A 12,308-nucleotide genomic window follows, 5' to 3' on the forward strand; every position below is an offset into this window, starting at 1 on the left:
ACCATGGCCTCGGGCAGAGCCCTCCTCACCACTGGGGCTTCTTTCTGGAGCGCCCTAGCCCCATGGCCCAGGCTGCCCTGTCTTGGGGAAGGATGGATGGGGGGGGGCCTCCCGTCTCCTAATCAGAACCGAGAAGTGCCCACTCTGAGGTGCATGGGAGGCCAGGGTGGTGAGGGCATTGGGCCCCGGGTCATGTGGGCCAGCTCTCCAGAGCGCCCCCGAACCCCCACCGGCCCCGTCAGGGTCCTCACCGTGCTCCCCGACCAGGTGCTGGATCTTCTCGTAAGGGTCGGGGCCGCCCAGGCTCAGGGGACTGTGGCCTCCGTGGGGCCGCCTGCCCTGGGGCCCGGGGCCAGCCTTGCTGCTGCCCGCCCCTGAGGGCAGGATGGTGGGGTAGTTCATGGCACCCAGGCCTGCGGCCACCTTGAGGCTGGCGGCAGCGCGCGCGGCCCGGGCCCTTTCCTGCGGCCCCTCCACATGGCAGTCGGCGTGGTACACGCTGTGCACGGACTCGGCGTCCGGCGGCCCGGGGCCTGGCGAGGGCGGGGAGGGTGGCACGCCGGCCCGCACCAGCCGGGAGTCGCGGGTGGCGCCGGGCGTGCCGGGGCTGAAGTGGTAGTGGTGGTGGTGGTGGTGGTGGTGATGATAGACCAGATGGTGCACGGAGGCCGTGCGCCGCCCAGCGCCCTGGCCCTGCGGCCCGCTGCCCGGCTCCACCTTCTGGCGCCAGCGGCCCTGCCAGCGGGCGTAGAGGCGCAGGCCGCGGCGCTGGGCCTTGCGGCACACGTGGCCCACGTACTTGAGGAGCTCCTCGTAGCAGCTGCCCGGCTCTGAGAAGCTGGCCAGCGTGCTGTCACTGGACAGATAGCGGGCGCGCTGCTCCCGCATCAGCTGGTTCTCCCGCTGCTTGGTCTCCGAGAACTGCGTGGCGATCACCACCAGGCACAGGTTGATCATGAAGAAGGAGCCCACCTGTGGGCGGGGCGGGGCAGGCGCTCAGGCCCGCCCCATGCCCCCTCCAGACCCGACCCTCCGTGCCCCGGCCCCCACAGGTGGGGGGGCGGAAGCAGGTGCCACCGTCCTCCCAGGCCCCGGGGAGCCCTGTCTGGCTCAGTGTCCCCCGGCCCGCCCCGCACCGGGAGCCACAAGGGCCCGCCCGGGCACGCTCACCGTGGGGGCCGGCGGCCAGGAGGGGCCCTGACGTCGCCCGGACAGCCCGGGGCTCCCGGGGGCGCGCCGTCCCCCCGCCCCCCCCCCCCCCCCCGCCGGGGCCCGCCAGGCCGGCGGCAGCGCGGGCAGCTCCGCACTCACGATGATGAGCAGGATGAAGTAGATGAAGTTGTAGAAGGAGTGCGCGTCCATGACGTAGTACATGATGTCCACCCAGCCCTCCAGCGTGATCACCTGCGGGGGCAGGCGGCTGGACACGGCGGGGGGGCGGCGGGCCCCGCGCCCCCGCCCCGCGCCCCGCGCCCGCGCGCACCTGGAAGATGGCGATCCAGGCGTAGCCGATGTTGTCGAAGTTGATGGCGCCGCCGTGCGGGTTGGCGGCGCCCGAGCGGCACTCGCGGTAGTACTGGTTCCAGTTGACGCAGGCGTTGGCGGCGGCCGGCCGCGCGAAGGCCTCCCAGCCCAGCGTGCACTCCACGCGCAGCTCGCGCCGGCTGGGGATGTGCGAGCAGCGCCGCATGCCGTTGTCGCGGCGCGCCGAGCAGATGAACGGGTGCTCCTCGCCCTCGTCGGGCTGGTAGTACGGCCGCAGGAAGCTCAGGTTGCCGTTCCTGCGGGCGGGCAGGCGGCCAGGTGGGCGCGGGGCGGGGCCCGGGGGCGGGGCGGGGCCTAAGGGGGCGGGGTCGGTGGGAGCGGCATCTACCGGGAAAGGCCCGTCGCGAGGGGCGGGGCCCGGGGAAGGGCGGGGCCCGTCGCGAGGGGCGGGGCCATGGAGGGGCGGGGCCTGCCGGGCCCAGAGGGCGGGGCCTGTGGGGAGCGGCATCTACCGGGAAGGGCCCGTCGCGAGGGGCGGGGCCATGGAGGGGCGGGGCCTGCCGGGCCCAGAGGGCGGGGTCTGTGGGGAGCGGCATCTATCGGGAAGGGCCCGTCGCGAGGGGCGGGGCCCGGGGAAGGGCGGGGCCCGTCGCGAGGGGCGGGGCCTGTGGGGAGCGGCATCTACCGGGAAGGGCCCGTCGCGAGGGGCGGGGCCATGGAGGGGCGGGGCCTGCCGGGCCCAGAGGGCGGGGTCTGTGGGGAGCGGCATCTATCGGGAAGGGCCCGTCGCGAGGGGCGGGGCCCGGGAAGGGCGGGGCCCGTCGCGAGGGGCGGGGCCATGGAGGGGCGTGGCCTGCCGGGCCCAGAGGGCAGGGCCTGTGGGGAGCGGCATCTATCCGGAAGGGCCGTCGCCAGGGGCGGGGCGGGGCGGGGCGGGGCGGGGCGGGGCGCGGCGCTCACCTGGCGAAGGTGCTGTCCAGGAAGCAGCGGTTGCGCAGCAGGCCCGCCCAGAGCTGGACGCCCACGATGCCGAAGATGAAGAAAACGAAGAAGCACAGCAGGAGGACGTTCCCCAGCATGGGCAGCGTGTCCAGCAGCAGCGTGACCAGGATGCGCATGCCTGCGGCGGCAGGCGCTCGTCGGCACAGGGGCGCCCCCCCCAGCACGGCCACGGGCTCCGCCGCGGTTCCCTCCCGCCGCTCCCTCGTGGGGCGTGGCGGGTACACGCCTGCGAGCCGGGCCGGTCGGCGGGGCCGCGCACCCCGGCCCTGCCCCCCCTTAACGTTCAGGAGGATGCGACCCCTCTCCCGCCAAGGGGCACCGGCCAGGTAAGGCTGCGACGGGGCTCCGGCCGGGGAGGGCCGCCCGGGGTCCAGCAGAGGCACCCCGCGGGGAGACAGTCGGACAGTCGTCGCTGCCGCAAAGGTCACGGATGACCCAGGGGCCAGAGCAGGCCGCGACAGCCCTGCGGAGCGGACGCACCGTCTGGGGCCGTGGACCCACGAGGAACGGCCCCGGGTCACCCCGCATCACCCCGCCCCACGCCCGTTGATGGAGGGGTGGCCCCCGAGGTGGGCCTGTGACCCCAGGGTGCGACTGCTCGCCGGTCTGTGTGCCGAGGCCAGCAGGGCATTGCTGCCCCAAATACTGGGCTCATCCGGCCAGGAAGCGGGGGCTCAGTGCACAGGGGCCCCTCAATGACACTGGGGAATCAGGACCCTGCATGGCCAACTGCTGGTCACACCCCAACCGGCCCAGGGAGGGCGTCCTGGGCCCAGCAGGTCCCCAAGGGTCTGCAGAGAGAGGCTAGTGGCCCAGCAGCCATGCGGGCAGCCTGGCCGCCCGTCCCGTGTCCAGAAAGCAGTCTGCAGCCTCGGCAGCCCATCCGGGGCTGGCCACTTACTGGGCACACGGTTGATGGCGCGGAGCGGCCGCAGCACGCGCACGGTCCTGATGGCCGAGAGGCTGACGTTGTGTCCGTCCAGCGAGTACTCCATCATGCTGGGGGGGCAGCACAACGCTGGTCACCGCACAGGCCCCCAGCACTCACGGACCCAGGGGGCTCTGGACTCCAGCCCCGCTCTGCACCCACCCGCCACCGCCCCCACCCCGGGCCGGGCCGCGGCCACACCCCGCCATGACGATGAAGAAGTCCAGCCGGTTCCAGGTGTCGCCCAGGTAGCACTTCCGGCCGAACAGCCCCAGAGCCACCATCTTGATGACCATCTCCACGGCGAAGAAGGCGAAGATGAAGTCGTCGAAGGCCTGTGGGGGAGCGGGTAAGCCTGGGCACCCCGCCCGGCCCCCCCCCACCCCGCGCGCCCCAGCCCCACCTCCAGGATGCTGCAGCGCTCAGAGCGGCACTCCACGTCCTCGCAGGGCCGGAACATGCCGAGGGTCACGCAGTTGAGCATGATGACCAGCATGCTGACGTGCTCGAACCAGCTGCGGCGCAGTTAAGGGCTGTCTCGGGGGGCTGGAGAGTCACGTGGGGCGGGGGACGGGGCTCCCGACCACGGCCCTGGGCTGAGACCGCTACCTCCCCTGACCCCCGCAGCTGGGCGCTGACAGACAGAGCCCCCAGGGGAGCCCCTGCACGTGGTGCCAGCCGCGGCGCCCCTCACCCCCGCAGGACCCTGGGGTCCGCCCTGCCTGCTGCCCCCCTCTGCCAGGCTCTCCAGGGCCCGTCCCGGCGCGACTCCCAGGGCGCAGGCACCCACGGAACGACGGGCCCCTGCACGCACCCCACGGGTGCAGCATACAGGGGCTCCGACCACGCAACCGGACCGAGAGGTGACGCGTGCTTCCCGACCGCAGCCGCCCCGCAGCCCCGCTGTGCACCCCGACAGTGAGGGGCAGGCGGGCGGATGGGTCGGCGGCCGCGGGCACGGGGCGGCCTGCCGTGGGGGGCTGTGTCCAGAGACACCTCCAGGCGGCAGGAAAGCATCCAGCCCACGCCCGCCGCTGCAGGGCAGCAGGAGGCGCTGCGCCCCACCTGGGGCCGAGGGCCCCCCACTGCCGGGCGCCTGGGGCCCGGAGCCCGCTGCGCATCTGCTCCGGGGTGTCCCCGTGAGGGTGCGCCCTGTGGGCGTTCCCAGGACACCTGGAGACCCGCCCCCGCGCAGGCCGGCACCCCAGGGGCGAGCGCCCAGGAGGCGGGGGTGCAGCCAGCTCAGGACCCCTCTGGGGGGGACCCACCGCCGCCTGTCCTGGGAGGCCGGGGCATCCGGGAAGAGCCAGCGGGTCTGCAGAGGCAGGGGGTCCGGCCCCCACCGGGCCTGGGCGACGCTGCTGTGCCCCCCTCCGCCCGGGGCGCGATTCCTGGGCCGCTGGGCCCCACCGCACGCCCCCCCCCCCAAGGCGGCGCTGGCCCCGGGCCGCACAGGGGCCGCCCGGAGCCGAGGGCGCTGCGACGAGGGTGGGGCGAGCCGCGGCAGGCGGAGGGGCCGCAGGCTGAGCACACAAGGGCTTCCTGCGTTTTCATTAAAAATCCTGTAGGTCTTGACCCAAGTTCCAACTCCGCGCGGCCAGGGCAGGGGCTGCGGGGGGCGTGGGCCCCGGCTCCGCTGATGACTCCCTGCAGGACCTGCGGCGCGCTCCTCCCAGGCCCGGCCCGGCCGCCAGCGGGCCCCGACGCGCGAGAAGGCAGCCCCAGTCCCATCTCTGGCAAGGGGCAGGGCCCCCCGTCCAGGGCCCCTCAGCTCTGAGCCTGCCCTGTGGGTGCCACCCCAAACCACCACGTCCTCCTGGCCAGGTGCCGCCATCTCCACAGGTGCGGCGCGGCAGCCTGCGGGCCCAGCCCCCTGCCCGCAGCCCTGCAGCACGGAGTGGGGCCCAGCCCGGAGGCTCTCGTGCCAGCCCCATGGGATGGGGGCCGACCTCTCACCCAGGGCTCCACGCACCCCAGATACACGCCCAACGCCAACCCCTGCCCTGGGACCCCAGGAGGCGAGGGCAGAGCAGCCGGTGCTCTGGCCACTGTCCGCGGTGCTGAAGTGGCCTCCGCCCATCAGACCTGCGAGTTCAACCCCCTCCCTGGCAGGAGGTCGGGGGTGACCCGGGGGGCAGCTGCTGGGCGAGGATGCACTCAGGAGCCAGGTGGCACATGGCAGGCCCAACCGGCCCTGCGGGGGCAGAATCCCCACGCGCCCCAGGCCCATTGCGCAGCCGACTCCACCAGGCAGCCCTGGGCTCCCCCATGGCGCCGGGCTCCAGGGCTGGCGGCCCCCACACTCCGTCCCCGGCCCCAGGCAGCTTGCCGTGGTGTCCTCCTTGCCCGGGTGGGCCGCATGAGGGGGTTCAGGGCAGGAGGCTCAGGCCCACTGCAGACACCCCAGTGCCTGCGCCCTCCCCACAGCAGCCGCCTCCACCACTAGAGCCCCCTGAGCCCCCGCCGAGACGCGTCCGTGGCGATTTTCACCCACTGCAGACGGAACCGCCGTGGCAGGACCTCACAGAGGCCGCGGAGAAGTGGCTGGTCAAGGCTACGGGCACCTGCCCCATGGCCCGTGCGTCCACCACAGCAACCTCGCCCTGGAAGGCTCCCCAGACCCCCTCCTGCAAGGCCTTGGCTGAAGCCAGCTGTGCCTGCCCCTCGGTCCTCACCCCTCCCTGTCTGGGGGCTTCCTGGCACTGCCCAGTGATAGACCCTCCACCGTGGCTACACCCCCCGCCCGGTCCTCCCAGCACACAACCCACTGCGGGGGACTGGAGGTGGGTGCGGGTCCCAGGACCTCCCCACCCCATCCATCCTTGCGCGGGGAGATTCCGGGCCACAAGCGTGGCCTGCAGAGTTCAGGGAGGAGCCCAGCCCGGCCCTGGAGTCTGCGCGGGCTGTGAGCCTAAGCAAGGGTCCCACCCCAGGTTCCTGCCTCCACCTCTTTCCCAAGGACCCCCCACCCAGGCTCGGCCCCAGCTGACTGTGCACCCCCAAGGCCTCCCCCACCCCGCTGGCCCAAATCCAAGCCCCCTGGCCCAAACCACAGCCCCACGGCCTCGCCCTGGAAGGGCCAGCTCCTCCCCTGGACCCAGCTGTGCAGACAAGACCCCCAGGGTGGAGGAGCTTGGCAGGGGTGTGAACCGGCCATGCCCTCTAGGGGCCACCCACCCCATCCTTCAGGGGCTCGGGAAGAGGAGGCGCGGCCGGTGGCCTGAGGGGTGGGCGCGGGGTGACCGGCCGCGGCACAGGGTCCTGGCAGCTCTGTGACTGCTCAGCTGCTGGCTGGGGCCTCTGCGGGGAGCGGGCTCCCCCTAGCACCAGCGTGCGCGGCGGCCCCAGGCCTACCTCATGGGGTGTGCGATCGCCCTGCCCGGCAAGGGCAAGCCCTCGGCAACACAGCTGTTCCTCTCCTTCCCAGCCAAGCACTGTCCTGGCGATGAGAGGGGCGTGGCCACCAGGAGCGTCCCCAGGCCTGTGCTGCACCCCTGCACCGCGAGCTCACAGCTGGGGGACTCGGCCCAGCCGGCCGCGGAGGCAGGGCTCTGGAGGTCCGCGTCAGCCACACCCCTGAGGTGCAGTTATCTGGTGTCAGCAGAGTCTCACCGGGAGAGCTGACACCTGCTCAGCCTCCAGGGAAGAGCCTGATGGGGCGTTCCAGGCACCAGGTAGAAGCTCCCCAGGTCCCCGTCACTGCGTCTGCAGGGGGCCCGGCTACAGGTGACACCCTGCCCGCCACTTGGTGGCGGCGTGCGCAAGCGCCAGAGGCAGGGACACAGGAGAGTGGCGCCCCCACATGCTTCCCGCGGGGGGTAGTGACACCCATGCTCCGAGGAGCGGCCCTCGGCTGGCCTTGCTCTGGGACGCGGAGGTGGAGGGACAGCCCCTGCCCCGCCAGCCCTGCCCCCCATGAGCACTGGGCACACCCCCAGACCCTGGAAGGGAAAGGCGTGGGCGGGGGGCACAGAGCCAGGAGGGGCCCTTGGGAAGATGACCGGCCACCGAGGGGCCGGCCGGCTCTGGCAGGAATTCTCGGGGCCAGAAATAGCTGCCTGGCCGCTGCACAGCTGCCCAGGCCTGGACCAGCCCGGGTCGGACAGGCTTTCCATGGGAACGCAAAGCGGGCTGCCCAGCCAGCCGGGGTGGGGCGGTGGGGTGGTGGCAGGACCCCAGGCTGTGCACAGGCCACGCCTGGCAGCGGCTCCAGCGGGGAGCAGGCACTGGTGGGCGGGCAGGGCTGTCCCGCGGGGCCTCCCGGAAGATGCCCTGGCGAGGGCGGGGCGGCAGCGAGGGGGCAGGGCCTCACGGCCCCCAGGGTGCACCCGGCTCCCAGTGGCTGGAGGGCCTGCGTCCTGGGCAGCAGGATCCACAGCAGCTGCGTCTGCGAGCTCACAGGACCGGGGCGCCGCCTGACAAGGGCGGGCTGGGACACTTCCGGCCGCACACACGCTGCCCGCCCCGCGCCCTCCCCGCCCCCAGGGCGCCAACAGGGTGTGCACGCAGGAGGCAGGCCAGAGCTCCCCTCATTGTCCCCGCAGCCGCCCCCCACCCCGGGCCCGGCCCCTGCCCGCCCTGCCCACACCCAGGGAGGGTCCACAGCGCAGCCTTCGGGGTGGGGGACAGGGCGGCCCTGGCCGTGAGGCTGAGGTCCGTGCGCCACGCCCGGCCCCATTCACTGTTCCCACCTGCCCAGGCCGGCACCGCCCCAATCATGGGGTGCACGCCCCGGGGTGCTGGCTGGCGTGGATGCAGCCCCTGGCGGCAGGGCATCGGGACCTTGGCACCCCCCTCGCACCCCAGCGGCAGGCGGCCCCTGCAGATTCAGCCGTGGGTGGCCGGAGGGCACGGGGGGGAGCCAGGGCTGGGCGAGGGGAGGGGGCAGGGGCCCAGCAGGCACAGGCCTGGGAGGGGGCAAGGGCAGCTGGCCGCCCCTCGCCTGGTGCCAGGCAGCTAAGGGCATGAGAGCTGGAGCAGGGGCTGCCCTCCTGGCCCCAGCTGGCCTCACTGCTCCAGGCCGAGGCCTTGGGACCTGCCGCTCCCACTTCCTGGCGGACAGGCAGAGGCTGCGCTCCCAGTCTCAGCACGCCGGAGGCCTGGGGGGCCTTCTGTCTCCCCCAAGCACCTCTTTCAAGATCTTGGGGGCCCCCACTGCAGGCTCCAGCCCCTCTGGGAAGGCCGGGCCGCCCCAGGGACTCCTCAAAGGGAGCCCAGCCCAACCCTGAGGGCCCTGTGGCCATGGCAGCTGGGCGGGGCACCCCACTCCCCGTACTGACAGCGGTGACGGCTGGAGGACTCCCCACACTGCCTGCAAAGAGACGCTGCCCGCGCCAGGCCCAGCGCCCACCCGACTCCACACCGCCACTGCCCCCGGGATCCTGCCCGAAGTTCAGGGCCAGTGGCCCTCGGAGGTGTGGACAGAGGCTGGGGCCCCGCCCTGGCCCGGCATGCTGGGGACAGGCCGCAAGTGCCCCCAGTAGCAGCCTGGGACACAGGAGGAGCTGCAGCCCTGCTCCAGGCCACAGCCGCCCCCCTCAAGACCCCAGGGCCCCTCCCCTGAGTCAGGCTGGGCCTGCAGCTCCTGCCTCCCTTGCTGACCTACCGCGCGCTCAGCCTCGCTCACAAGCAGCAGCGGTGCCAGCTGGCAGGGACGGCCACGGGGCACGTGGCCCTGCAGCAAGCGGCCTCTGTGGCCAGCGGTCAGGCTGGGGCACCGGGTGCCCATGCAGGCCTCGCCGAGGGTCTGCCACTGTGCGCACAGGCCTGCCCCGGGTCGCCCCCAAGCCCAGCTAAGCGGGTCAGGAGGGTGGGGTGCATCCAGCCAGATGCCCCCCGATCAACCCGTGACTGCCCCTCGCGCTGGGCGGACCCGGGGGACCGGCAGCAAGGAGTTTCTGGGCGCGGAGGGCCCTCCGTCCCCCTGCGCGGGCGTCCACCCAGCCTGTCCACAGGAGCCCCGTCCTCCCCAGCTTGTCCACGTCACCGAAAATGCCCCTCGAGCCCAGCTCCACCCTGGACCACCGCCCCCCGGTCCTCAAAGTCATGTGGCTTTTGGGTGCAGTCCCACCAAGGACGGGCTCCAGGAGGACCCCGGTGGTGGTCGCAGGGCCCAGGGCTGCCAGCAAAACCTGGTGCCCACCAGGGCTGCCAGGCCCACCACTTCTCGCGGGCAGGGGGCGGTGGAGGCCACGGCCGGTCACCGGCGACCCCCAGGAGGCGGCTGGCTTCTGCCAGGGCCCCCGCCCCAACCGCTGCGGGCACCAGCCTGGGTCTGAATGGGCGGCCTCCGTGGCCTGCGGGCCCCGGGCAGCTTGTTCCGGGCGCCGCCAAGTGGGGGTCTGCGCCCGGCGCCGCGCCCTCTCATGTCGAACCGTGCCCGGCTGGCCCCGTTAACCCGGGGTGAGCAGGGTCCCGAGAACCCGGGAGGAGCCGCCCGGAGCAGGGAGGAGGGCAGCGGGCCGGGGGCGGGTGGGGCCCCGACAGCCACAGGGGCCCTCGAGGGCAGGTCAGGCCGCCGTGCCCCAAAGGCAGCTCCCAGCCCGTGAGGCACGGCCCCGGGCCGTGGGGGCCCCAACAGGGCGGGCCCGGGAGGGCGGGCAGGCGGGGCCGGAGGCACAGCCGCGGGGGGGCCGGCGCTGGCAGGAGGGGCGCCAAGGGACCAGCGCCAAGGCGGTCCCCGGCCCCCCCCCCCCGGGCCTTCAGGGGGGCCGGCCGGTCGCCAGCCCAGCCCAGAGCCCTGGACCCCAGGTCCTGCGGGGACCCCCTCCCCGGTGTCCGCGGGGCGCGGGAGGCGGGGCGGCGGGGGGTCACCGCGGGGCCTGCCGCGCCTGCAGATAAACAGTCTAAATTAGGAATTAAAACATCCTCCGCTCCCGCCAGCCGCGGGGCCATATTTCACACACGCCGGAGACGCCCCGCCCCGCCGCCCCGTCACGGCCGCCCCGGTGTGACCCCGCGGGCCGCGCCCTGGCCCCCCACCCCCACCCCCGGGGGCCCTGCCCCGAGGGGCGGCGGGGAGCGGGCACAGATGGCGCTGGGGGCCCTGCCCGGGAGGGGGCGCGGGGCTCCCTCAGGCCCAGTCTGGGGCTCCCGTCCCAGCACTTCAGGCCCAGCCCCAGGGCCCAGGCCGCCCGCTCCGCCCGGCCAGCCTGCGGCGGGAGTGCAGGACGCGGCCGGCCGAGGCCCAGACACAGAGGGCGCTGCCCACCCCTGCCCCGACCCCCCCGAACCCCCCCCCCGTGGCTTCTGACCACTGAACCCGCCAGGGAGGGACCGTCCCGGGGCCTGGGGTGTCTGCTCCGCTCCCTGCCCCCACCCTGGGGCGCGTGCCTGCGAGGGACCGAGCCCCACTCCCCTCCCAGCCCCCTCGGGCTCCCCCCGGCCAGGGCCGTGGAGCAGGTGTGCTGACCCTGGGTGTCCCCCAGAGACCCCTCCTCTTCCCAGAGCCCCGGCGGCCCGGCGCGGGAGGCGCAGCGTACCCCAGCGCCCTGACCTGAGAGCCGGGCCCAGCCAGACGAGGGCGCGGCGCGGAGGACCCCACCCCTGGCCTGAGTGGGGCTCCTGAGGAGGGTGGGGGGCTTCTGGGGGGTGCCAGAACCCCTGCTCCCGCCACCAGATAGGTCCCGGGATGGCGCCCCTGCCTCCCTGAGCCGCACCCGCCCGCCCGCCTGGAGCAGCCCTGGACCGAGCCAGCCCCGCACACCTCCACCCTGGCTGCGGGGCCGACCCTGGCGCCCACTCGGAGCCCCCCAGCCCGCCGGCCGGGGGTGAGGGGTGGGGGAGGACACGGGTGGGGGTGAGGCGCAGGGGTGAACAGCGGGGCGCTAATCCAGCTTTATGTAACCCCAGCCCGGCCTCACCCGCGGCTGGGGATTAGGGACGCGTTGCTGGGCAACCGGCCGGTGCGTCTGCCTCTCGCCAAGGTAAGAGGAAACCCCAGAGATTCATTAGCAACGGGTTCCCATGGCAACCGCGCCAAGCTCATTAATAATTTTTTTATTCCGCGCGTGGGTGTCGAGCGCCTCCAGGGGATGGATGGCGGCAGCCGCCCCCCACCACGCGCCACGCGCTCCACCACCGCCCCCCACCACGCGCCGCGCGCTCGCCCTGCAGAGGCCAGTGGGGCGGGGGCGGCCAGGAGCCCCCGGCCCAGGGCACCCCACGCAGAGCTGACTGTGGGCACAGAGGCCCCCGCAGGGCGCAGGCCTGGGGCCCACACAAGGCACATGGCGTCTCCTGCAGGCGCAGAAGATTCCAGAACCTCAGCCCTGACGGCCTCAGACCTGTGGGGCAGAATGTGGAGTCCAGCCTGCTGCCCCCCCGCCCCGCCGCCGGGCCAGTCACTGGCACAGGAACTCAGAGCCCAGGAGACCCCGGTGCCAATGGCTGGACGCCCGACGGAGGTCCCAGCAGGAGTGACCCATCCACGGGGCCCCACTGGCTGCCCCAGCCCATGGCCAGCTCGCCACAGGCCAGCCAGGGCCAGGCAGGGTGAGCAGGGGCGGGCACCGGCAGAACGCAGGGTGCCCTGGGCCCCACCCAGCCCCTGAGCCCCCAGGGCCGAACGCCACCCTCGGAGCCCACCGCGCACCGGCCAGGCTCGCGCAGGGAGGGCGGCCAGGGCAGCGCTCGCGGCCACCACCCACGGGCTTGCCCGAGGCTCTGGAGCATCAACAAAAATGAGGGTCAAGGAGCCGGCCCGGCCGGCCCAGCCCCGCCCAGCCGGGTTCCCAGTGAGCGACGGCGTCCAGAAAGCTCCTCAGACAGGCACGTTCTGCCGCCCCCACGGTCCAGCCCCGGCCCGGCCCCCTCGCCTACCCCCGCCCCCGCCGCCGCGACGCAAGGCCACCAGGAAGGGGCCCTGAGGGCCGGGGGTCTCCGGACACCACGG

General features: G+C 74.1%; 2 protein-coding genes across 2 annotated transcripts in view; one reads left to right on the forward strand and one right to left on the reverse strand.

Moving 5' to 3' along the window:
* Window positions 1-12,308, forward strand: part of RPUSD1 (RNA pseudouridine synthase domain containing 1) — a 177,125-nt gene that overhangs the window by 72,788 nt on the left and 92,029 nt on the right. The window lies entirely within an intron of this gene.
* Window positions 1-12,308, reverse strand: part of CACNA1H (calcium voltage-gated channel subunit alpha1 H) — a 29,137-nt gene that overhangs the window by 12,380 nt on the left and 4,449 nt on the right. The window contains 7 exon segments of the mRNA XM_037507828.1: window positions 252-972; window positions 1,312-1,404; window positions 1,484-1,781; window positions 2,446-2,605; window positions 3,389-3,486; window positions 3,617-3,750; window positions 3,819-3,930. Coding sequence (XP_037363725.1) covers window positions 252-972; window positions 1,312-1,404; window positions 1,484-1,781; window positions 2,446-2,605; window positions 3,389-3,486; window positions 3,617-3,750; window positions 3,819-3,930 — 1,616 coding nt within the window.

This window comes from Talpa occidentalis, unplaced genomic scaffold (assembly GCF_014898055.3).
Source record: "Talpa occidentalis isolate TD23 unplaced genomic scaffold, MPIMG_talOcc4v2.1 talOcc4.12, whole genome shotgun sequence".
Classification (NCBI taxonomy): Eukaryota; Metazoa; Chordata; class Mammalia; order Eulipotyphla; family Talpidae; genus Talpa; species Talpa occidentalis.